This window comes from Prinia subflava, chromosome Z (assembly GCF_021018805.1).
Source record: "Prinia subflava isolate CZ2003 ecotype Zambia chromosome Z, Cam_Psub_1.2, whole genome shotgun sequence".
Taxonomy (NCBI): Eukaryota; Metazoa; Chordata; class Aves; order Passeriformes; family Cisticolidae; genus Prinia; species Prinia subflava.
The window spans coordinates 57,448,643-57,473,317 of record NC_086283.1 but is presented as its reverse complement, the minus strand read 5'-3'; the positions used below and the strand labels follow the sequence as shown (position 1 = coordinate 57,473,317).

Here is a 24,675-nt window from a genome sequence, read left to right as displayed (position 1 = left end):
CTCAGGGCCGCGGCGCCGGGCGCCTCCCGCCCCGCCGCGGCTCCGCTCCGGCGATAGAGGCCCCGCGGCCCGCACCGCGCCCGGGCACGGGCCGGGGTTGGCGGAGCCCCGGCGGTCCGGCCTTGCTTTGTGTCATCTTGGCGTTCCGGGGATGCCCGGGCAGGGCCGCGCTCCACCTCAGCGCTGCCCCTGCAGCGGGGGAACAAAGGGCCGGGGGGCCGGCGCGGGAGCGCCCCCAGGTGCGCCCGGGATGAGCGGGCGAGCTGCAGGCCGTGCCTCTGATCCTTGTCCCTGCTGTGCTGTCGGTGTGCCCCGCTGTTCGCACCTGGCCGTCGCTCTCTGACCAGCAAGGCCGCCTTTCTGACCCGAAACTTGCATTTCCGCCTGTTTGTTTTTGTCTGTTTTTAAGCAGTGCCTGAGCCTCAGAGACAGAATTCACCGATGAGGCTGAGGATTTCACAGTATGAACTTAAGAGGTGATATATTTATCCCTGGAGGTGTTCAAGGCCAGGTTGGATGGGGCTCTGAGCAACGTGATCTAGCTGAAAGTGTCCCTCCTCATGGCAGGGGAGGTTGGAACTAGATGATTTTCAAGGTTCTTTTCCAGGCCAAACCATTCTATGATTCTATGATCTTATGATAGAAATTATTTTATACTGCTTCAGTGTTTTCAGTTTTTTCCAAAAATGTCTTTAGGTTATGCTGAAACTCAAAGAGCAGCCAAAAATGTAGTGGGCATTAAACCTGGGTTTGCAGCTACCTGTCGTGTGGCCAATGACTGTTACACAGACTGGTATTTCTGTAGGAGCTGAATTATTGCTCAGTTGCTTCAAACCACTGGATTTTGATTTGGGGCTGGTTTGGGTTTTTTCTCCCCTCTATATTCAAAATAGCCAAGTAAATACCTAGACTATAAAACTCTGCAATACAGCTGATTGTTGAACAGAAACAGAAGTTTTCAGACTTTTTTTCTATGAGAAGCCAGAGCTGACTGAAGCTCTGATGGTGATGAGTAAGTTCCTGGGGAGTAACAGGTTAGGTTCTTTTTCCTTTACATTCCTGCCAACTCTTCTATCTTTACTCTGGTAAGATGTTGGCCACTTGTCTTGCTTTTGGCTTTCCATACTTTCAGGTGTGGGGAATGAAAAGTCCCAGTATGAGGAAGTTGATGCGTGTTAATACTGGCAAAGAAAAGCTGAGTGAGAGGCTCAGTCTTTATAGTTTGCAGTCCTGAAGCTGTACCTACCTAGTGGAGCCTGGTCCTGTGTGTAGTGATGGTCCAACAGGTCCCTTTAAAATCCTCAAATACTGAGCTGATGAGGAGACTAGCTGCATCTCTTTTGGTTAGCAGAAATAGTAAATCATCTTAAACAACATTCGAATGGGTCTGAGATGGATGTATGAAGTTATGGGTTATTTTTCATCATTTATGTGGGTATGTGGCTCTGAAACAGACTCGGTTTGAAGGAAGGTAACTTTATTCCAGCATACATGAAACTTGCAGAAAAGGCAGTGAAGTTTTTTGTTCCTCAGTGAAACTGACTGTGCATAAAGAAGATGCTTTTTTTGCTTGGCTTTCTCTCAGGTCCCATAATGATTCTTGGGAAACCGTTTATTTAGATAGGAGGGTAGAGCTGTCTTAATAACAGTTTATGCACATCTGGGAAGGCCAGTCATTTCCTATTATGCCAGAGAAGCTGGCTGCTCTTTAGAACTGGTTTAGCCTCCCAGGCTGCTTGCTTAATATTCATACAGAAGTATTTAAACTGGTTTGTCTGTGTTTTGAATAGATAAGGGTTTCTGCAAGTCTGAGAACCTGTTCAGCCTAAACTGAATGTTTGCTCAGATGGATATAGGGTAAGAAGAAAGTGCCCCTCCCTCTGCCAACTCATGATTTTAATTAAGGAGAATATCACTTAGGCTTTTTACTTTGCATGCCTGTGATTTCTCTTCTGTTGTGTTTAAGCTGTAGTAAGCTACTTACCTTTGAATATGGTTTGGTTTATTTTTTAGTATTTTTCCAGTACCAGTTTTGTTATTAGGCTTCAGCTGAAGGTGTAGTTCTTGTTTGTTTTTCACCTCTCTGACAGTGTCATCAAATGGCTTCCTAAATAATTTTTGATTAAGATTTTAAACAGCTGGGTAAGCTTTGACTTCTTACCACTTTAGCGGGTGACCATGATGTTATTTTGTGACAGCCACAGTAGTGGCAACTTGAGCAAAACTGAAGGACTGGAGGCCAAAGACTGGCCTCTCAAAATTGATATTTGTACTTCAGCAGTGTTTGCAACATACTGTAATTGTAGAACTATTGCTCTACCAAAAATCTCCCACAAACCTCCTCTGAGATCATCCTATGTGCTATGGGATTGTTATTCAAGATGCAGTTCAGCCAGGCCATTTTAGAAAAATGTGAGGTAAACCTGTAATAATATTAAAGTTGTTCTAGCATATCTAAGGGAGATTGGCAACTTTTTTTTGTTTAGAAGTTAAGACTGGTTCACACATGAACACATGGGTTTTTGGTGTTCTGTTTGGGTTTGTGTGTGTCTGTGTAGCGTCAGGAGCGCTCTCAGCTTGGATACGTAGCTAAGGCATTTCATAAAGTGTGGAGAGCTGTCAAATGTGCCTGTGCCAGTTACACTTTAATGTCTCTGAAACCACTGTGATGGCTACAGGCTTTTGCTATGTAACCTGAGAAGTTTCCTTTTCTAGCGTAGAGCTAAGATATGATACTGAAAAGATTGCTTAGCATTGGTATGTAAACAGGAGGATTCCTCAGAGAGGTTGCTGCTGTGTGGTAGTAAGTAGTGAGTTGATGTGGAGATGTCATGAACTTTCTTTCATTATGATAAATATCTCTTATTTTAGTATGTGCTGCCTCCACCAAGCTGCATCTTGCCTTCTTTCTTTCTTTTCCAACCCTCAAGGCCAAAAAAAGTTTCTGTTAAAACTTTCGTGGTGAGAACTTTACAAACACTGCAAGGCTCCTATTTCAGCATCCTCCATTTTATAAGCACTTTGGTCATTTATGTTGTGTGAGTCCTTTGACCTTTCCGCCTTTTTGGCTGAAAAATCTCCCCTGTACAGCGTATCACTGTCTTCTGTGTCGTTGCCTATCCCCAGCTGTAAAGAGTCATCTAGTAGTATGAAGTACAGAGACCACGTGACCAACTACTGAAACAGATTCCTCAAGAAGGCTGCTTGTAAATGCTTAATAGGCACCCTATTTAAAGAGAAATTACAGGGGGAATTTACTGGGGAGGCTGTTTTTCCCTGCTGTCCAGTTATATTCTTTCTTGATGATACTGTACTCAATCCTTGTGTATTTTTATTTTTAAGTACTCTTCTTGTTTTTTGTAGATGCCAAGATTGTAGGCAACTTGCTATGCCTGTTTAAATTGTTTTGTCTTCCGCTCCTTGGCCACTGACCACAAAATTGTAGAGTTTCATTTTCTTCTGATAATATAATTACATTAGCATGTCTTACCTCTTGAAAAAAACATATTTCAGGAGTGGTTGATTGTGCTGATGATGACACTGAATCAAGAAATCTGTTCTGTTTGAATACAATGTGTTGCTGTTCAGAGGCAAAAAAACCTTGATCTTGTCAGCAGTCATGGAATATGGGCTGAGGAACCTGGCAGATCACAGCCCCTGTAACTAACATGAAAGACCAGTAGTCTGAGCAACCTTTTTTATATTTTATGACCTCTACTAAGATAGTAAAGAGTCTGTTGCTCCAACTTTTAAAGGGATAGTTGTCCTTGACGATGATATTCTGAGTGTAACATTCACCATTATTGGGTAATAGGGATTTTTTTAACGTATTGCCAAGATGTCAAGCAGAAACAGAAATCTCTTCAAGATTATATTGAAGAGAAAGTGATAGAAGGCTGATAACAGAGGAGTACAATAGTTACAGGTAATAGGGTATGGTTTAATGTATATGTTCCTTGCTATCCTCCCATCTTTTAAGTCAACATGAGAAAGAAAGACTGAACACAGAATTTGGAGGTGCAGGCATTATTTATCATGCATACATTTTGACTGTTAGATTTTCATTCTTTGGGGCCTTGTCCCAAATTCTCTTTTTTCTATTTTCTCCTTCCAGAAGAGCTATTCTATACAGTGTACACTTACAGTAGTTCTCTGAAGAAAAGAAACATTTCAGTATGATTTAGTATGTGCTCAGTTTCAGCTTCCAATTCTGCCCCCTCGTTTTCTGGTGGGGGATTGTCAGATGTTGCTTTGAGAAGAAACAGACTTCGCTGCTAGGAACTGTGAACCTTAGAGAGTGTAAAGGAAACAACTTTTCTGTTAGCCTGTTAATCTCAAAGTGGGAGGTGTGGAGAGAAACCTGTTTCTCTCTTCTCTGTAATACTTAAACACAGATGTTTCAAGGAGATGAAGTCAAACTGTGACTTTTGCACAACTGTCTGTCTTGATTGTGACATTTTGGGGCTTGTAAATTTTGAGATAATAGTCTATCATTCTGTTCTTCCTGGACCATTACAAATCTTTGCTGTGATGTGTTTGACTTCTCTACAATTGCAGATATTCAAGTTGAGCCTTGGGGCCTCTCCTCTCTCCTCTGCTACACAAATGCACTTGCTGCTCTCTCCTTTCTTGGCTGACTCTTCAGGTGTGGTCGTTTAGAAGGTCTTTGCCTAAATTGGGTCTAAGTGCTCCAGCTTCAGAACCTAAGTCTGGGGTTGTTTATTCAGTTTAATTTGCAAGTCCTAGTGATTGATTTAAAAAAACCCAAACAGTGAGGTTATTTGCCACATGGCAACCAACACTAGCACAAGGTTACACCAGGAATGTGTGGTTGGAAGTGAGGGGAGGAGAGCAGTAGTGTCCTTGTGGCTTCTGTTACCAGCAGCCCGGCAGGTCCTGCCATACAGGAAAGGGGCAGGGATTAACTCTTCCCTTAACCACTAATACTGGTTTCCTGCCCTACATAGTATGCTTGTATTGTTTTTCTGTCTGCCTTTGCCATAAATGACTTAAATCATTCCCTGCCGCGAGTTCCCTAGTACTGCTGATTCAGGGCAGAGAACAAAATGACAGCATGGAAAGGAGAAGGGTTTCAGTGAAAGGAAAAGCTCTCTAAGACTAAGGGCGGGGGAGTCCAGCCAGCACTCCACTCTTGCCTTTGGCAGGCAGAAGCTTCTGAATAGATAAAAAGCTGGAGTTGTGTTCCAGTGGACTAGCTGGGGCCACAAAGGGATGGTAGCTCTGCAAAGGGGGTACACAAGAAATGTTTTTGAAGTGGTGCAGGTAATGGAGCAAGTATTGCACAAGAGGATGCGTTGTAAATCTGATGATGATGTGCTTTAGCCCTTGAATTCCTAGGGCTCTTTCATGCCGTTTGTCTGCGGGCCTCTTTGCGAAAGTGTGTCACGCTGGAAAGTGTAGTGCTTTGTATCCTTCGTCCCTCCCTTTGGACCTCCCATTTTAAGCTGAGTCTCTCAAGGTAGTAAAGTTAGGATATTTAAACAAGAAATGCATATTTAACCCCACATGATTTATGTTTTGGGGACAACAGGTCAGGGAAGTGAGCATCTGTACTTTATTCATTGCAGTGTTGCAAAGTATTAAATGAATTGCAGCCTTTCTACATCTCAGGATTATGTAAGAGAAATCTTTGAGTGAACTTATTTGCCATGGCAGCAAGGTATCCATAGTTTCACTTCAGTGTAGGAATAAGTAGAAATAAGTATATACTATATTTCTATAGTAGAAATAACAGAATTTATTTGTGTGGGGTTTTTTGTTTCTTGATTTATTTTTGTGTGTGTGTGTTTGTTCATGATTTTATTAATTCTACAGCCCCTTTTGTGGCTAGGAGAAAAAGCCCAGCATGACTTTATCACTCTGGCAGGGTTAATGATTTTATTTTACGGACAATGTCAAAAGATGGCTGCCTGTTACATGGTGGCTATTGCCTTTTTTTTAAGAAATCATGGAATTTGGTCAGCCTTTGAAAAATCTTATTTTACACAAAATTCCATGAAGTTCAGGTAATTGTTTGTTGAAATATATATAAGGATAAGAAAAAGGAAAAGACTTTAACGGCAAAATATACTAATTTTGGTCATGTGCTATACATCTGTTTCCAGTTCTGGAATCTGTTAAGTCTGAAATCTTTTAACCAGGTGAAAATTTATTGCCAGCTTTCTCTTAATCCTGTCTTTTAGCTGCTAAATCTTTCTTACTCATGTGATCCTGTGAAAGCCTATGTTTCCACACTGGTCAGAAAGTTTGTGCAGATGATATTTCGGTAGAACTTAGTGTTCTTGGATTCATCTCCTGTGCGTTCGGGGAAGAGAGCTCTTTCTTTCACCTGTCAATAGAGACTGTTTCTCATCTGAATTATAGCTGCAAAGGTTGGAACTACGGGCTTTAAATAGTTGTTATTCTTCTGTATTTTGCAAGGAAAAGCTATCGATTTTTTAGTACTTGTTTTGTTTTTGTTTATTTTTTGCCAAGAAGTCACATAAATACTATGTCTTGCTGCTTGTTCTTTATTTTAGTACGCATCTGTTTGGGCACCTCTGCTTGATGTTGTTCAGGTTTCTAGTAGCCTAAACATCTTTATTCAGAATAAAAAGAATTTCACTCGTTTGTTCATTGAGCACTGTTCTGCTATTTGCTTTGAACACCTACTTTTACAGAAAAGCTTCATTATCCTTCTTTGGTGAAACTTCACGTGTCCCAGTTCTATGAGCTGGATTACCATCTAGGCTTCTGTGAGTCAGAGTGCTGAAGGCAGAAGATATCTTACTTCTGTGTCTAAAATAACACCATTATAAGTGTGTTATTTTGTCTTTTCTGGGCAGCAGAGACGGAAAATTCTGCACTCTGATTAGCAGAGGAAGGTACTGATTCCTGGAAATCCTATCATTTGTGGTTTGGATTGGCTTTTTTTCCTGAAAAAATATTTCTAGTCTTAAAAGGCACTTCTGAATCTTTCTGAAAAATTTCATTGCTGCTTGGTACAGTGTGAATGTACATATCCTATAAATATGGGTGCATTGAGTTAATGTTTGGCAATTTTGCACTTTATGAGTAGCTTGTATTTTGAAAAGAGAAAGCATGGACTGATACATACTACTTTGAAGTAAAACATGATGAAATAGATAAAGACATGGAAAGAACCGTTGGTTTAAGGTGCTGTTTTTGGTCTTCCTGTTACATGTTATACATCTTCATTTTATCTTCATTACAAATGCTGTTTAGAATTCTTTTTCATCGGATGGCTTATCTGACTTTTAACTGAAAACAGGAATACATTCAGTTTCACCACAGGAGCTGGTAGGTTAGCTTGTCTTCTCAATAATGTTTCTGAAATGGTTAAACTAAAAACCATTCAGACTTGAGACTCTGTCCACTGTATCTTAATAATTTGTCATACTTGAACACGTCAGTTAGCAGCAATTCAGTGGCAATGCCAAGGCAGTGCACTAGTAGCTGATTTGTGCTCTTGTGGCTCTCTCATCTCTTAAGTCCTTTATTAAGTAAGCTTTAGTCAAGGTGTGTCTTCTGCTTTCTGCACTGTGTTTCTGCAAAGGAAATATTTAATGTCTGAAAAAGTGTGACTTTGAGTAAAATATTTTGATTGAGGTATTTCATGACTTTGACATGTTCAGATATTTGGGGTTAAACACAATATACATAAAGTGAGAGGCAGATTAATAAAAAACTAATACTCAAGTCCTTCCCCAGAAGAATCCCCACTCTGACCAGTAATGTAAAAACCTTGTCATTTCATTGTTGGGCTAATTGAGTAGCTAACATTACAGCTGGATTGCTAAGTAACTTTTGAGATTGTAGTAGTGGAAGTCTGCAACCTAAAAATCAGTGGTAACATCCACAAATTCAAATCTTGGAATAAAGCTGCTGCTTGTTAGAGGATCTGCTTCCCCATTGTTTCATACAGTCAGCTCTTGTCTTGGAAAGCATGAAAAATAATGTATGCCATGACTATGCAGGCAGAAGATAGCACTGCTGCTAATTGTGAGGAGAAAAATGGGTGAAGAAACCTTAAGGTTATCCAAAAGGACAAGATCTGCTTTTAGGATTGGAATCCACTTCTGATTTGAAAGGACTGTCTCAATTCAAGAATTATACGTCTGAGGAAGAGCAACTGTGTGTATCAGTTACCTCACTGTTGTGAAAATAATTGATATTCTGGTTTCCTTCAGGCATTGAAGCCGAGTAAATGTTGTTTTAGTGAGATTCTTGCAGATCTTGTAGGTAATACAGGATTAATGAACAAGGACAGAAGTATCCAACCCACCTTATTCTTCTCTGCCAATATGCTGTTTGCATCCAACCCAAGGCTGGATCCTTTCTTGTCTCCTTCCACAGCCACTTCTCCTTGTCTTGTCTCTGTGATTTGTTTCTTCTGTAGTGGCATGGCATTGTTCTTGGCTCTGCATAGCAACTATCAGCTTGCATAGTCAGTTCCAGAAATATAGGAAAATAGTGGTTAAATAATACTTCTATAATAATAAATAATAATTCTAAAATAACAATTCTAAAGTGGTGGTGTCATGGTTTAACCCTTGCTGGGAATTAAGGATCACACAACTGCTCACTCATTCTGTCCTGATTCCCCTGCCAGTGGGAGGAAGAATGGGAAAGAAAAGGTAAACCTTTCAGGTTGACGTAAGAAAAATTTAATCATTGAAACAAAATAACACAACAGTAATAATAATAATAAGCTAGATGTAACATAAATATAGACTAGTACAATAATGAATATAGCATAGTACTAAATATGCTAATAATGATTATACTGGTAAGGAGAGAGAAAGAGAGTAGCAAAACATGACAGAAACAAGCAAGCTGGTCAGAATCTGTGTACCTGTGCTCAGTTTGTCTCCCGGCAGTGACTAGGGAGTGCTTTGCTTGGAGAAATTGGAAACTGGGTGTTACTGTTTGTAGCGTTTGTGCTTAAGGTGAACAGTCACACAGTGTTTTATCTGCTAAGAACCACTAATAACCATTTCAGGTATTATTACAAAAGAATACCTAAGAGTATTCTTAAGTTACACAACTGCATCATTAATAAAAACCAACCTGTGTATATAATCACTATGCAAAGAACAAGTCTTTCATTATCACTTAGTGTTGAGAAGGAAAAGGTCATTGAATTTTTTTTTTGCCTTTGAGGTGATTTGCTTTGTTTTGTTTTTAACTTTTTTTTTTCTCATCAAGTTTCATGGAATGCTGGATTCCCCATCGCATTTTTATCCTGGTTTTTACCTACTGTCTTTGACAACTTGAGTGTTTTCCATTTCACTGACCTTCATATCAAATGTATTTTTCATGGAATGTATTTTTGCATCCTAGCAGCTAACAAATCCTCACTAGTCATGTGTGTAATCAAGAGCTCAAATTTGCTAAAGTACTGTCTTCCTGCAGCAATTATTTAGTCCCCAGTGATAGCCTCCTTTTCATTGTAACAGTCACCTGTTGATTCTTGTTCTAAGGTTTGTATAAAAATTGACTGTTCATGTCCATGTGGATCAGAGATCTAGATTAATATTTAATTAAATTAAAGAACCCTTTTCTCTCATTGCATGACAGTTGATGGAAGGTGTGAAGACCTTCTAGGCCCTCTAGTGATTCAGCTAAGTGACTAGGGTTTTTCACTTTACCCCTTTCTTTCTCCCAGAGTCTTGTGTGATAGGATCATAGAATAGTGTGTGTTGTAAGGGACCTTTAAATGTCAAAAAGTCCAACCTCCCTGGCTTTGGGTAGGGACATCTTCAACTAAATCAGGTTGTGCAGAGCGTAGCCTAACCTTACTGGGGATGGGGCATCTAGTACTCTTCTGTTCCAGTGTTTCACCACCCTCATCATAGAATAATTCATTCTTATCTAGTCTGAATCAGTGATTTTTCAATTTTAAACAGTTACTACTTTTCTAGTTGCTGTAGGGCATATTAAAAATGTGTCTTCATCCTCCCCTTAAGTACTGAAAAGCCACAGTGAAATCTCCCTGAAGGCTTCTCTTCTCCAGGCTGAAACACCCCAAACTCTCCCAGCCTTTTCTCACTGGGAGAAGGCAAGGCCTGCTCCATCAGGTCTGTCTTCTGTGTATGACGGACCCTAGAGCTGGACATAGTACTAAGAGTGGGGGCGTCTCATGAGAGAGGAGTAGAGGGGAAAAAAAATCACCTCCCTTAACCTGTTGACCATGCATGTTTATGAGTAATGTTCAGTCTCTCACCCATCAGCACCCCCAACTCCTTCTCGGCAGGGCTGCTCCTGATCTCCCAGCCTGTGCTGATAGGGAGCGTTGCCCCAGCTCAGGCTCAGGGCAGACTTGGCCTTGAACTTCATGAGATTCTTGTATGCCCACAGACATGACCAACAGGCTCCATACAGCAGTTCAAGAAGTGAGGAAAAAAATCCAGTAATCATAACAGTGAACAGGAATTAATTTTCAGTGTTGTGGAACTAACGATGAGGACTGCACTGCAAGCACTCAAGAAGTAGGAGCAGAGGAACAGTTCCTGCAGAAAGGAGAGAGTCTTCCAGGAGGAGATACATCACAATGCACAGGAAGAGCACTGTTTTAACAGCTGTTACTGAATAGCTGTTAAGAGGCACACGCACACAAATTTGCTTCTTTGTCTCCGTATCTGGAACTCTGTGTCTTGCTACATTCTTATCATTTACCACATTCTTATCATTTTCTTCCTTCTGGAAAATGAACTTACTTCCATAGAGTGGTTTAGCATATTGTAGATTTGCCAGTGGTGTAGGAGTTTAATGTAAATTTGAAAAACTATTTCATGTAAGGTTTTTTGAAGAAAATTTGTTACTTTCATATCTATGAAGGATAATTTCTGAAGGACATGAAAAGCATATAGTTCTTTGTTTTTTAAGATTTGTATAAATGTTTTGCAGTATAAATTTGACACAACTGAAATAAAAAGCAAAGAAATTTATTATAAAATTTAAATGTGTATGAAGATAAAAGTCACATTAGTTTAAGTCTTTCTTTCTGTTCTTTGATGTCTGACTATGAAAAACATTATTTTCCTCAATGTCAATCTTGCATGTGTGTCTATGGAAGGAAGAAAGAGTTCGGATAGGTCAACTGCACCTTAATGACACTTTCAACCTTTTTTTCTATGTAAAGTGTTGGAAGTATGATGATAAAATTATATATAAAACAACAGAGAATGTACATCTTGTTTTTCTGTGTTTTGGAAATAGGCTTAGTCATCCTTCTTTGACCATCACTGTAGTGTTATCATCTACATACTCTTTTATTTAGTCAAGGAAGTGTTTAGTATATCAAATTACAAAATAAATCTAAAAGACCCTGGTCAGTCTGCACTCTGAAGACCTTAATTATGTTGCTGTTGCTTATTTGAAAAGAACATTTAACATTGTCTACTTCTGAAAAAGCGTAACAGTAGTAGTTCTTAAGTGATTTTTTGATTTGGCTCTTATGCAGCAAAGTGATTTCAATTTTCATTATTTAAATGTATAATATGCAAAATTAGAAAAAATGTTTTGTCTGTGCTTGATAATTTTATCTTTTTAGCATCTTGAACTTCTCCAAGCATAAGCATCCATAATGTCATGGCAGCCCTTTTTGTTGTAGCTGTAAAGAATTATTTTTTAATGTTATGTTGCTGTGCTGGGGACTCTGAATTGTCTCTGTATTCCTTCAACAGTGTTGCCACAAATCAGACACTACTGGTAAATTCAATTTTCTGGCAAAATAGCAGTTCAGTGTTGTATCCTGTTACGTTGTGTTTTCATGTGTGTGTTTTTTTCCCTTACCCACCCACTCCGATTTTCACTTAGTGTCCTGACAATCTATGGTGGCTTTTTGATTTTCTGGAGAAGCAGCTGTGGGGGTTTTTAAGTAGCTGAGACGATGCCGTAAGAAAATCTGAATTGGAAGTGCAGAAGGCACTTCTGTCTGTTTTATATACTACTCTGTAATTTATTCATGTGCTTTTGGAACATGGGCACCATTCATTACTATTGACTGGTCACTGTTGAACTTGATCAGGAAATGTGCTCTGAGAGCTCAGTTTTTGACTCTTCATGGATATAATTGCTCTTTTTTTTCGTAGGTGAGAGTTAGGTTTCTTCTTCAGAACAAAAATGTAATCCAAATTAATGTTAAATAGCCTTGCTAGAGTGCTTACACGACCTATTGTACTTTACATGACCTAGAGTGCCTATACCTATTCCAAATGTATAAGGAGAATCTGCCTATTGTGCACTTGACTTTTTGAGAGCCTTCTCAAGGAAAGACCTTCAAAATTTCCCACTGAAACATGAATTGGCTTTTATTATAATACACACAAAGAAAGGATATTTACTGGGAAATGACTAACCACTGTTACTCCTTCAAATGCCACTAAATCATGAGTGGTTGTACTTTATGTTCAGAAAAAAAAACGGTTGATGTATTTAAAATTTATGTACTCTGAAGCTTTGAGTGCTCTTGTAGACTGTCTGATCCCTTGTGCATGTGAGCAGTGCTTTCTATAAATAAGCCCAAACTTCCCCTAGGAGGAGGATAGTGGCAAAGAGCACTAAGCAGATACCCTCCAAATAATACCATCAAAATTATTTTTGCAAACTCATCCACATCATTTAAAAATAATGTTACTTTAAGTTATCAAATAACTTAAACCAGTTAAAAAGATTGTCTTGAAGTGGACTGATTCTCACCAAGAAAGCAAGAAAGAGCGAGCTTTGCTGTGGACTGTTATGTCTGTCACTCTGTTAATACATTAAATATTCAGAATTCTAGTAGTGTATAGACCATTTAAAGTTTGGCAGCATTGTGTTCTTCTCTTTCATCTGATAGTAGGGAATAATCAAGTTTGGAATATATATGTCAACCTGTATTTTATCTTCTCATTGTGGGGAGTGATGGGCATTTTGTGGGATCAGTGTTCCTTGTAAAAACTGAGTTTCTTACTTTTGTTGATTGAGAGAGTGTACTTGAAGATATGCACATGAATATATGGAAGTACTTCAATGCACTGTTGACTTTCAGTAAGTAGAAAATGCAGTAGAAAGTTTGCCTTTTGGAGAATGTAATACTGGTTTTTATACCAGTTTATTGAGAAAACAAAGATACTAAGCTCTGTTCATTTCTTTGATGGCTATTAAATATAAAGCTTTTTAAACCTAACATGTACACTAAACGTGTGGAATTTATTCTGTTTGCAATTTGGTAGCATTTTTTTTTCAAACTTTTGAAAATTTCTTGACATTGAAGGAAACAAAGATAACTTTGTCTTTTCTCCCACAGATCCAAACATTTAATGTTGAGGCACCATGCCAGACTGTGGAAGATTTAACGAGTGGGGTTGTGATGGCCCAGGTTCTTCAAAAAATGTAAGTTATTGTTTACTTAATAAATTAAATACAGGGGTTTGCTATCTGTACATTTTTGTATATTTACATGTTTTACCATAGCTGGTATTCTTAAGGATGTGGCTTGGATGGTACTTTAAACTGGAACATGATTAATGATTTTTTTCACTGTAGTTTACAGATAACCATCTTAAATTAAAAAAAAGATTTTGTTTTAGAGAAGAGTTTATTCAAGTGTGAACTTATTGGAAAGTAAGCTGAATTAAAAGTAAACTTAGAGATTCACACTTAAAATTGAAATCAGTGAAAGGTAAGGTAATTGGCCCTGACCATTGTTTGAAACGATAGTCAGTAGTGTTAGAATTAGTTTAATGTAATAAAACTTCCATGATAAACTGAAGGGAATTGTCAGTTTAGTTTGCAGCTGGAAGTACTTTTCAGTTTGTTTCCACTACCCCTTGTCTGTTCACCAGACACCAGTGAGATTGTGAGGGTTTAAAGAAGAAGGAGACATCAGGTTATTTATACATGATTGGTAAGATCCTACTGAGCCTTCTCTTCTTGAGGCTCAAGAAGAAACACAGCTCACTCAGTCTCACCTCATTTGACAGAAACTGCAGTCTGTTAATCGTGTTGATTGCCCTTTGCTGAACTTCCATGCGTGTCCAGGTGTCTCTTACTGGGAAACCCCAGATACAGCAATTCAGATATGGTTTTAACAGATCTGAGCAGTATCTGCCCTTGGCCTGCTGGCAGCGATCTTACCAGCACAGCCCAGATTGTGGCCTTCTTTGCTGCAAGGACACATAGCTGGAGAGTGTTCTAGCTTTGTTTCTGCCTAGTTTCTTGTCTGCAAAGCTGTTTTCCAACCAACTGGCCCCCAGTATTTATACTGGTGAATAGGGTTTGTTTGCACTTACCTTTTCTGAAATGTGTAAGGTTCCTCTCAGCTTGTTTATCCAGCTTGTTGAATTTCTCCTAAATGGCATTGCAACTATCAGGTATATCAAACACTCCTTCCATTTTTATATTATAGGAACAATTGCAGTCTCTCCCATCATCTGGGTCCCTATTAAAGACATTTTATAGAATTGATCCCTTGGATATGCTGCTAGTGAACAGGCCTCCAGCTGGATTTCATGCGTCTGAAACCTTTGAGCCTAGCATTTCAGCCGTCATGCTTCATCAATCAGTTCTTCTATGAAGATATCATCCTGATCAGGCAGTCTATAGCAGGAATCTGTAACAGTGTCACACATGTTGATCTGCTTAGTCATTCTGACCAGTAATCTCTCAGCTGGCTCATATCCATCCTAAGACAGAGCTCATTCATTCCCTCTGGTCTGTGCAGGAAGGGTGTCTCTCTGTCACTGCCATCTCAGCTTGTTCTTCCTAAAGGGCCTGAAGTATATGCTCATGGCAGCAGCCTTGGCATGTGAGCCATCCATCCAAGCACAGGTTCACGATCCCAGTGAGACTGTGACCTTGTAACTACATATTGAATTCTATTTCTTCCTATTTGTTCTCCATGCTGCATCTATTAGTGCACAAGCACACCACATACACATCCAGTCTTTCTGACTGCCAAGAATGAAGCTTTCCCCAGAGTGTTCTTTAGGCCTTTATATTTATGTGTATGTGCTTGGGGTGATCCCACTTTACCCAGACCTGTTTTTGTTGAATATGAAGTATCTTTTGTTCATTATCATTCCTCACCCCTAGTTCTTCAACAGAGTCCACTACTTTGTCACGTAATATCTGTTTTTCTGTTCTTACCATCTTGGCCAACCTGTTTGTGAAGATGCCTCTGGCCACCATATTCTGGTGGATCCCATCTCTTCCAAGTAGTCTTTATTCTCAAAAGGGTTTAATGGTTATCAAAACCAAAACTTTGTTGCGAATACTACATCACAGCTGGTTGTTGACCTGCAGGATCTGTCTGCTGCTCAAACTTCCACACTAACTGGTGCAGCTGGGAGAACACTACTTGAGCCTTGACCATAGCTTCCAAAGCCACATAATCACACCTGGCACTTTGCAGGTTTCCCTGCTGTACAGCTCGTGCCCAGGTGGAAGAAGAGGAGTAGTAGCGTGAGGGCTGGACAAGCTTCAGCAGTCTTTCAACAATGCCAGGAATTCAAACCCCGAGCAACCAACAGCCCTTCTTGGATGATGTCACTCGGGAGATGAGGGTCCTCATCCTGTGGTAGTGTTTAGCATCTTCTGTGCTACTGTGTGGCTGAGGTTTACCAAAAACAGGTGATTGGTTTGTGAGAGCTCCTACAGCTGTAACTGCCATGAGGGCACTGAGTCTGTTCTGCAGTTGCAGATTCTCAGGAGCCCAAGTCTTCCTCCTACTTAGAGAAGGATCTGCCAGTTTACAGGAAGAATAAAAAAAGGGGAAAAGGGAAATCTCAGTGTAGTCAAATATTTCAAAGCAAGACTGTCTTGGTTTGAAAGACAAGTGTCTGCTAAGAAAGGCAGGAGCCTCCCTTGGAATGGAAAATGTAAACCCCCTCCCTCCGAACTACTATAATTTTGAAATTAAGGGGCTCTCAGACAAAGATATGGGAATAGGAATAACAGTTCTTTACTAGTATGTATAAATAAGAAAAACTAAAAGAACTACAACTTAACAGGAAAATTAAAGTAGAATGCAGCCTTAGAAGAACACTGACAGAGTCAGAATGCAACTGACACCCTGTCAGTCACGGTGGTGGTAGCAGTCAAATTGTGGCTGCAGTCCTCTTGGAGTGACAGATGTGGTTCTGTTGAAGCAATGATCCTGTAGAAGGGTGCAGTTTTCCTCTGAAGGTCCAGTGGTGGTGTAGATGGGTCCAGTCTTCCTCTGGGAATCCAGTGGAAACACGCTCCTCTGGTATTCTGATTCTCAGGTTTTATCCAGGTAGGAATGCTTGGCTCCTCCCCCTGGATGGAGCATCTTCCAATGGGATGATGTAATTTAATCAGTCATGCAGTGAGACTCAATGGCCATTAACAGAAGATATCCCCTGGAGGGAGGATGGGTTGTGGAAGAGATAAAGAACACTGCCTCACCTGCTTTTAACAGATGGTAATAGAATACATACTTTGGTCACAGCTTGCATTGCAACCTAAGACAAAGACCTTTTAGCATGTTGTTCTGAGATACTGTTTTCAGCTGATGAACTGATACTTTTAAAATGAATATACAATACAAATACTGCATTTCTCTAGCATGATTTTAAAATACATAAAGATCACTCAAACAATTATAATTCTTTCTCTATGTCCTATGTAATAATTTGAATATGCCAAAATTAGTATTCAGCTATCCTACTTTATGATAGTTGTGCTTCAGAATTAACATTTTGCATATTCATACATAATGAACAGACATATCCTCATGCTGAAATTTAGCAACAGTATTGCTAAATCTTGACTGCATTCCTGTTGAGATAAACTTTGAAGAGCAGCAGCAATCTGATCTTGGACTGTACAACAGGAATGAGAACATGAACAATCTTTGAGAGAAAACAATGCTTTTTTGTTTTTCTTTCTAAAACAGAATAAAAAAAGATAAGTAATATAAGATAGGAAGTGTAACAGAAGATGAGTCTAATTGATTTTTGAAGTAGAAACGAAGGATTGTAGACTAGCCAAACATTTTTTCTTTCCCTGGACATGAGATTGGAATATAGGTCAAATACAGGGAGCAGCATTTATATAGTTTGTATATTTGTATCTAGAAAACTGATCAGGAATATGTTGACAAAACCATTTAAAATATTCTTTCTTGAAAACAAAATCAAATTCAACACTAGCACTGAAACCTTCCTTTTGCTCCTTGGAGCAGGTACAACAGCAAGAATACTTCACTGGGAGTCAGGACATATTCAACAATGTGAAGCAAGTCTAGACCAGTTTTTTTTTCTTTTTTCATATTAGCAGCACTGGTTCTGTCCTAAGAAAGATAGTCACAGAGAAGACAGCTGCCTGCTTAAGGTTATTTGGAAAAGTCATGCAATGATACTAAATAGCAAAGAACAAGCCTGAAAGCACCAGGTCACTGCAGACATATCATTTGTAGTGAAAGCTTGAAGAGTTGTCTTTGACATGAAAATTTCTCAAAAAGTTAATCTTCAGAGGAAAAATGTGTTGTTTTGACTGCAGACACAACTTAAGTGCCGTTACTGTTATTATATTGAGAAAGATAAACTACTCTTTTTGTAATTTGTATTCCTTGAAAGCTGGGTGTTTGTTAGTATAGGTGCTTCTTGTTAAAGTTGTTTTTTAAGTGTTGGTACTTTGAGCCTAATAGCTATGGGTGGGTAATTAGTAGAAGATAGGGCGGGGAGAGTTCTGGCAACTTCGTGTGCATCAGGACTTTACTATAGTAAGTTAATGAATGTTTAAAAATAGCTGAAAGTGCAGATTTATATATCCAGTAAAGAGGGGCATTGATGAAACTTTAAAGGTATTGGGATTGTCCAGTGATCTGGATATATTTCCAGATAGGGGAGTGAGTGTAGCATTTCTTGAAAAAAACTTAGAGGTTTAATGGTGAACTCTGTTATTTCTATTTTTTTTCCTTACATCTGCCTTCATAAGAAGAGTCCACTGTTACTTCTGAGGATGAGAGATAGTAGGTCGTGATGAGGAAGAGATCTTGAGAGATCCCTACCTCAGGGAATTAGTTGTTTTAGACATACATAAAATTTGCATAAAATAGAACTGTACAATTTTTTGTCAGAAAAAGGAAGAAAAGAGGGAAGAGAAGAGGAAGAACGTTGCTTACTCATTACTTGCTGACAAAAACCAGCTGTGCCTTATGTCAGGTGGAAGGGGCTATTAGTTTCTTCTGTGGTTCTTAATTTTTTGTACATCATCCTCAATATTTTTTGCACTCACAGTAGCAGCCCATTTGTAGATAAGTGCCAGACATCACAACAAATGTAGCAGAATTTTTAAACAAAACTGCTGGAAGAAGCTGTGAGAAAGAGGTTGCAGAAGAAGTTACTGACTCCTTCAGAAGTTTTTCACTATTGATGTAGTGTGTAATAGCAAATAGCAGAAATGTATTGTATGTAACCAAGCATGAACCTTTTGCTTGTAGTCTCAGCTTTTAAAAAGCAGGTGTTGGTAAATTCCCAAAGGACATTTTCTTCCTTTAGAGCATTAAAACTTTATCTTCGAATTTCAGCTTAAAGTACTATTGAATGTAATTCTCTAGTGCTAACTGTATTATCTTTGAAGAAGAAATTCAGCCTACGCTTAGGCTTATCTTTTGTCTGTTATTCTGTAAGATTCATTGGTTCTATTCAGATGCGGTGATCCCTCTGTCTAGCATTGGTCCCTCTGACTAGCATTGATACAAAATACACTAAGATACAATGCCTCTACACATTCAGTGTTGATTATTTAAAAGAATGTTGTACTCCAGGAGTAAAGAATGTAAGCAAAAGAAAATGTTTAATATTTTTATGAGTAGACTCTTGGCCTAAAATTGTGTAGCTTATGCTGGTAGAAGTGCCGTAGCTTGAATCACATATTTTTTGTTTTGTGTAGCTTGCACTGATGTTACTTACGTTTTCACTGTCCACTGATACCTGAGAATAGCACAATTTCCTGTTTTATACTACGTTTTAAAATTTTCCTTTCACCCACTCTGGAGGCTGTTTAATACCAGGTGTTCCTCTTGTTTTGTTTCTTTCTTCTGCCATCATACTGGCCTTGGTAAATGTAAGCAATAGTATATATTTTCTTTTTTCATCTGTGCATTGTGCCCCTCTCAATGAATTATTCATTTGTTATATTATACATTGCAACATGCTGTGTATGTTTTGACACATGCAAAGCACAAAAGCCATTCTTCTGTATATCACTGGGGGAGGGAAATTTTTGTAAACATGTTTTTTGAAACAGCTTACTGTACCACTGTTAAAATGAGTAATAATCATGAGTTATACTACATGCTCTGTGGGTTGGTTTTCTTCAGGAGAGTATTTCTGTCTCTTGGCATCTGTGATGCAGAGAGATGATTGCTTAAATAAAGGAAAATTTGCATATGAAATAAGATGGAGATGGTGTAAATGAGCTCTGCTGAAAACATCACATGGAGTGATAGAGCATTATCAACAGCATAAGTATCTTGTGCTTTGAAGAAAAATCACAGTTAGCAGCAGTACTACTGAGCTAACAGGCAGAAATCAACCGATACACTAATACCTTTCTAAACCTGAAAGTTATCCAGTGCTAGAGATTGTATAAGTTTGGATCTAGGCTCAGAAACTTACTGGATTTGAAATACGTAGTTCATACATGAGTCATCTCATGGTAATGAGGAAGTTCCAGTCAGTTTTCTGATAGTTTACTTGCTCACTTCTCAGCCACACATTTTCATATTTGCTTAGGTGATGCTTTTTCAAGCACTATAAGAAAAATGCTGATGCTTCCAAATGAAATGGCCTAAGGTAAAGAACTCTGAATTTGATAAAATCCTGATCCCCAAAAATATAGTGAAGGGAGACTTGTTTGCAGCAAGGGCTGTGAATGATCTGACATCTGGAAGCCCCTTTTTAAAAGTTGGTTTAGAAATTCTTATGGCAAAGTTTTTATTTTAGCTTTGATTTCCAATAGTTGGTTATATATAGAAAGAACATTGCTGTTGGTATTAGTAATGAACTTTGATTAGACTTTTAAAGAGAAAATTATAATGGTAGGTGATTTAGATTAAGAAAAGGATGATCATTCTAGATTTGATTGATGTTGATGCCCAACCTGTTGCTTTTCTGCTTATTGTGTTCCTGGCAAAGTGTTTTGGCAGTGTGCTAATAATTATTGTGTAACCTGTATGAGGGTTCTCTAAAAAGAATTGTTGGTGGTAATTTGACCATTATTACATGGTACTGATTTCAACTGGATTGCTTATCAGCTGCTGGACCCTTGGATGCTTCTATGAGGTTTGTATATACACAAATGAAAAATCAGATGGGGTCAGTGGGAGGAGAATACCTCACTGAGTTTAGGTTTATTTCCCAGTGACCTTCCTCAAGTATGTCTGATAATATATATAAGGGTTTACGTAGCCTGTGGCTTTCATCAAGACTGTAAAAGACAGTTTTTGGTCCATGTGTTACTTTTATTACAGTAGTAGCTGGAAGAAGCTGCTTAGTTTCTGCTGAACTTCAGGCTTCTGGAGTGAAGTGAGTTAGACCTAACTCTGAAATCTTGTTACTGGTCCTCAGCTGGTGCCCTTACTGGTGCTGTTATTGTTGAAATTGGATATGCATTATCAGCTACCCAGTCAGTCCAAATATGATTTTGTTTGTGGCATGTTGTTTATGCTTTGCCATATTGTTTCTTAGAACCATTATTTACCATGAAAATGGCACGTCAAGGATTGATACACTCATGGCACTGCAACCTTGAAATAGCTCTTAGTGGCCAGGTGCAACCCTTAAAATTATGAGGTACAATCGTTAAGGAAGTCCTGTTGGGTTATTTTGCTGGGGAAGCACAGGTCATACCTGCTTTCTCTCTCAGCTACACAAATACTTCATAATTGTGAGTCTGTTGTTAAGCAAGCTTACTTATGCAATTCCCAGAAGACCCATTTGATAATTTTTAGGATGTTTTTTGAACCCCACACCTAAAATTGGATTTGAACTGTCATTCTTTTTATTAGTGTCCCGATGATTTTGTTGTGATTGAGTGGAAATTAGGTCAATGAATTTTTTTTTTAATTAAGGCTTTTTTGCAAGGAGAGCTGTTTGTTTAATGTAAAAGCTGAATGTGAATTTTCTTCATATGTCAGAGGTCTTATATATACTTGAATCAATGTTGTTCTTGGGTTTACTTGTCTTCTTGTGGCAGAGGCCATTTGAAAGCTATTTGAAAACATAAATTTCAAAAACAGATGATAGTCTGCATAAGACACTGCTTTTTCTGTTTCGTAGTCTAAGATCCTGTCATCTTAGAATTGTACTGTTTTTGAATGGAAGTAATTTGGAGTCATCAACTTAACTAGCAATTAAAGCTGTTCTTCCAGATATATGTTTGCAGATGCCATGTCAAGGGAAACGAAATATGCTGTAATCTTCACCAGAGTGTGTAAAAATAGCAATGACAGTGTGTCAGTAGACAAACATTGCTGTTTGTGATATTCCTCCATTGCTGTGTATTGTAGTCATAATACAGCTTGCAGGCTTCAATGCCTTGTGAAGACACTGTGGAGAAGATGGAATACAGCATGTACTGTGCATCAGATGCAAAGTGTGGCTGCAAAGCTTGTGCTCTAATAAAAGTACTGATGTAATTGCTAGTTTACCGTATATATGATATGGATATTATTTAAATATCCAGGCATATTCAGAGTTTTCTTGAAGTTTTGCCAGAAGATCTCATGGCATCTTGCCCTTAAAAAAAAAACCTCAGTCCGGAACCCTTCTATGTGTAGAAAGTGCAGCAGTAAAATCTAATAGTAATCAGTGGCAAATGCAGCAGTTTAAGTCCAGAAAATAGAAAACTTAATCTGAAACTGTTAAACAAGCTCTTAAGAGCTTTCTCCTAACAAGAGAAAGGTGTTTTTTTCACTCTGACTGTATTAACTTTATATGTTGGATGAAATACAAGCCTTTCCTTATGTTTTCCTACTCCTTCAAAACTACTTATATGGAGTACATACTTTCTCCTTAATTCTGATTGTCGCATTTTCAAAATTTCCTGTGATAAAAGGAAAATTTGACTGAACTAGGCAGTAGAAAATGTTGGCCTTATAGACGATCTTTGAGCTTGGCAGCAAGAGAGAGTCTCAGGAGGTGTCTTGAAGAAGCAGCTTGTGGAAGATGCTTGGAGAAAAATGAATAGGGAGAAGTTGTCCACAGAAATAGAAGTATACTCTGCAAGCAGTAGGAGTTCTCTGTTCTTTCTCTTGATTGCCTTGTCAAAAGTGCAGAGGATAGAAAAAATTCTGAGAGAGGGTGTTCACAAAAAGATTTGTGTAGGGTTACTGTGAAAAGAGGATTTCAAAAACTGATAGTGTGTGGTAGATGAAATAGTGAAGTGTGTTATTAGTCATAAAAACTTCAGTGATGCTTCCTAGCTCTTCTCACTCTGTTGAGACAGCATATGTATTGTTCAGTTTCAGGCATTTATTTAACAGCTTGAATAGTTGTAAGCAGTGTACAATGGTAGGAATCCATAATATGTGGAAAAGTAATAATTTTTAACACTTTTAAGAAATGCAAGTAAATATTGCTGCAGCACCAGAGGAGAAATTAAGAGGTAGGACTTATGGAGGGAAAACTGGCAAAATGCAGTCAAAATACAAAGAAGCTTCCTCAAAAGCATAAGCTGCTCATGACACACAAATGAAGCTATGCTGTCAGCAAGGGTGCAAGATCTTAGAAAAGTGAGTAGTAACAGAATTTTGAACTATTATATTCAGGCAATGTGTCAGATACAAGAGGTAGTAATTTAAATTAACTCAGACCTGAGTAGAAGCTTAATGACTAATGTGTACTCACAATTTCTGTAACGTGTTTTTAATAAATACACTTTTTATCTTTCAGAGATCCAGCTTACTTTGATGAAAATTGGCTGAACAGAATCAAAACGGAAGTAGGAGATAATTGGAGGCTAAAGGTATTTGACTTATTTAGCTGTGAATCTGTATTTCAGTTCTTAATACAATATTTTGTCTAAATATTCTGGATTAGGATCTTGCTTTATAGAAAGCATTTTGAATTTTAGACCATTTTAATTACACTTACTTGTTTTTATGTTGTATTGTCCCGCACAGTTTTAGCAAAGACGCTTTGAATTTGTAAACACATTTTAATGATTTTAAAGGAAGATATTAAATAAATGTTGTACATCAATTATCTCTCATTTTTCAAACATTGAATGAGAGATTTTTTTTAATGCATAGTGTGAAAGCAGCTTTTGAAAAAGCAACTTTTTGAGACGCAACTGTGTAAAAATAGGAACATAAGCAATATATTTAAAGAAAAATGGCAAAGTGTTGCTTCCTTTTACTTTGTCAGCTCTGCAGAACTACTGAGTTTTAAGGGAGGAAGTAGTGTTTTTTCTGTGTTTCTACTCAGGTTTTAAACCACAGTTTATTTTCTGGGTCATTTGTATCACTTGACATTCTAGCATTTTTCTGCACACTTGAAGGAAATAGAATTTACAAGAAGTATGAATGAAGAGCATTTGGCTTTAGAATCTGAAGAGCACAGTCTCACTTGCAGATGTTAGTGTAGTTTTTGACTAGTTTTGTTCAGAGAATTATCTGTGTGCTTTTCTAGGTTTCCATTTTCAGCCTGACTAATTTGGGGGAAGAAAAATAGTTATGAATTTACTGTTAGTTCTTGTTTCCTGTAAAAACATTTTGTTCCAGCCACCAAAACCCATTCTTAGCATGGGGAAGGACTACAACTGTGAAATGCTCTGGTACTTACAGGCTTGTCTGTATCACTCTGAATTGCAGGGACACACAGATAGAGTGCTTCCTGAGGCAAAGATGGAGCACACTGCTGCTGTTTGTGTTTTGACTTGTCCAGGAAACTTATCAGCGTGGTTTCTGCTGTCTGACCAGCTGTGTGAAAGCTGGAATGCTTTAGAATGTTTTGTCTACTAGGGCTGCTAGAAAAGTGAGGGTACATTGATGAGGGTATGGTGATTGACTGGTGAGTAAAGGACATGATCCCTAAAAAAGCTTTAGGACTCTTTTGGCTTCTGCTGCATGTAGAGCACTTAAAAGAAATGAACTTCTCAAAGAATTGGATGGAATTGCAAGTGAACAGCTGGATACAAGGTCTTACTTTTCTGTAAAATATTTTTTCCTAAAGAATATTGAAGTCTTGGCTGTTAAATGTGGAGGATAACAAACTGAGAACTGTGCGTTATAATAGCATTTGAGCTGATGGAACGTGAGCAGCAGCTTCTATAACTGTCATATGGAGTTTGAGGAATAAATATTTTATTTTTATGTCTCATGCCAATTTGGCAGATGTAAAAGCTTAGCAGGTGTGGAAAAAAGAAAAGCTGACCAGTCTAGTAACTTCTTTATGTGACTGAGGTTGGCAAAGCATCATGTCAAATTTCAGTTTCTTGCTGATGTCATTCCATCTTGTTTTTCAAGTGTCCATGTAAACAAGAACTAAAGACTGGTGTTTTTTTGGTTTATTTAAGAAGTGTGTATAATTCAGCTTTTTGTATACCTTTTTGTAGACCACTTCCCTTTTCATGAAGAATACTAAAAGGCACAAGTGTAATACTTTAACTCCTCTTTTTTGATCTGGAAAGTAACTCTGT

General features: G+C 38.4%; 1 protein-coding gene across 3 annotated transcripts in view; it reads left to right on the top strand.

Moving 5' to 3' along the window:
• Nucleotides 1-24,675, top strand: part of HOOK3 (hook microtubule tethering protein 3) — an 85,440-nt gene that overhangs the window by 218 nt on the left and 60,547 nt on the right. For 2 of the 3 annotated variants that reach the window (XM_063423488.1, XM_063423490.1), the window contains exons 2-3: nucleotides 13,313-13,398; nucleotides 22,929-23,001. In XM_063423488.1, coding sequence (XP_063279558.1) covers nucleotides 13,313-13,398; nucleotides 22,929-23,001 — 159 coding nt within the window. Of the gene's footprint in view, nucleotides 1-13,312; nucleotides 13,399-22,928; nucleotides 23,002-24,675 lie in introns of those variants that run through there. The other variant, XM_063423491.1, reaches the window with a different exon arrangement.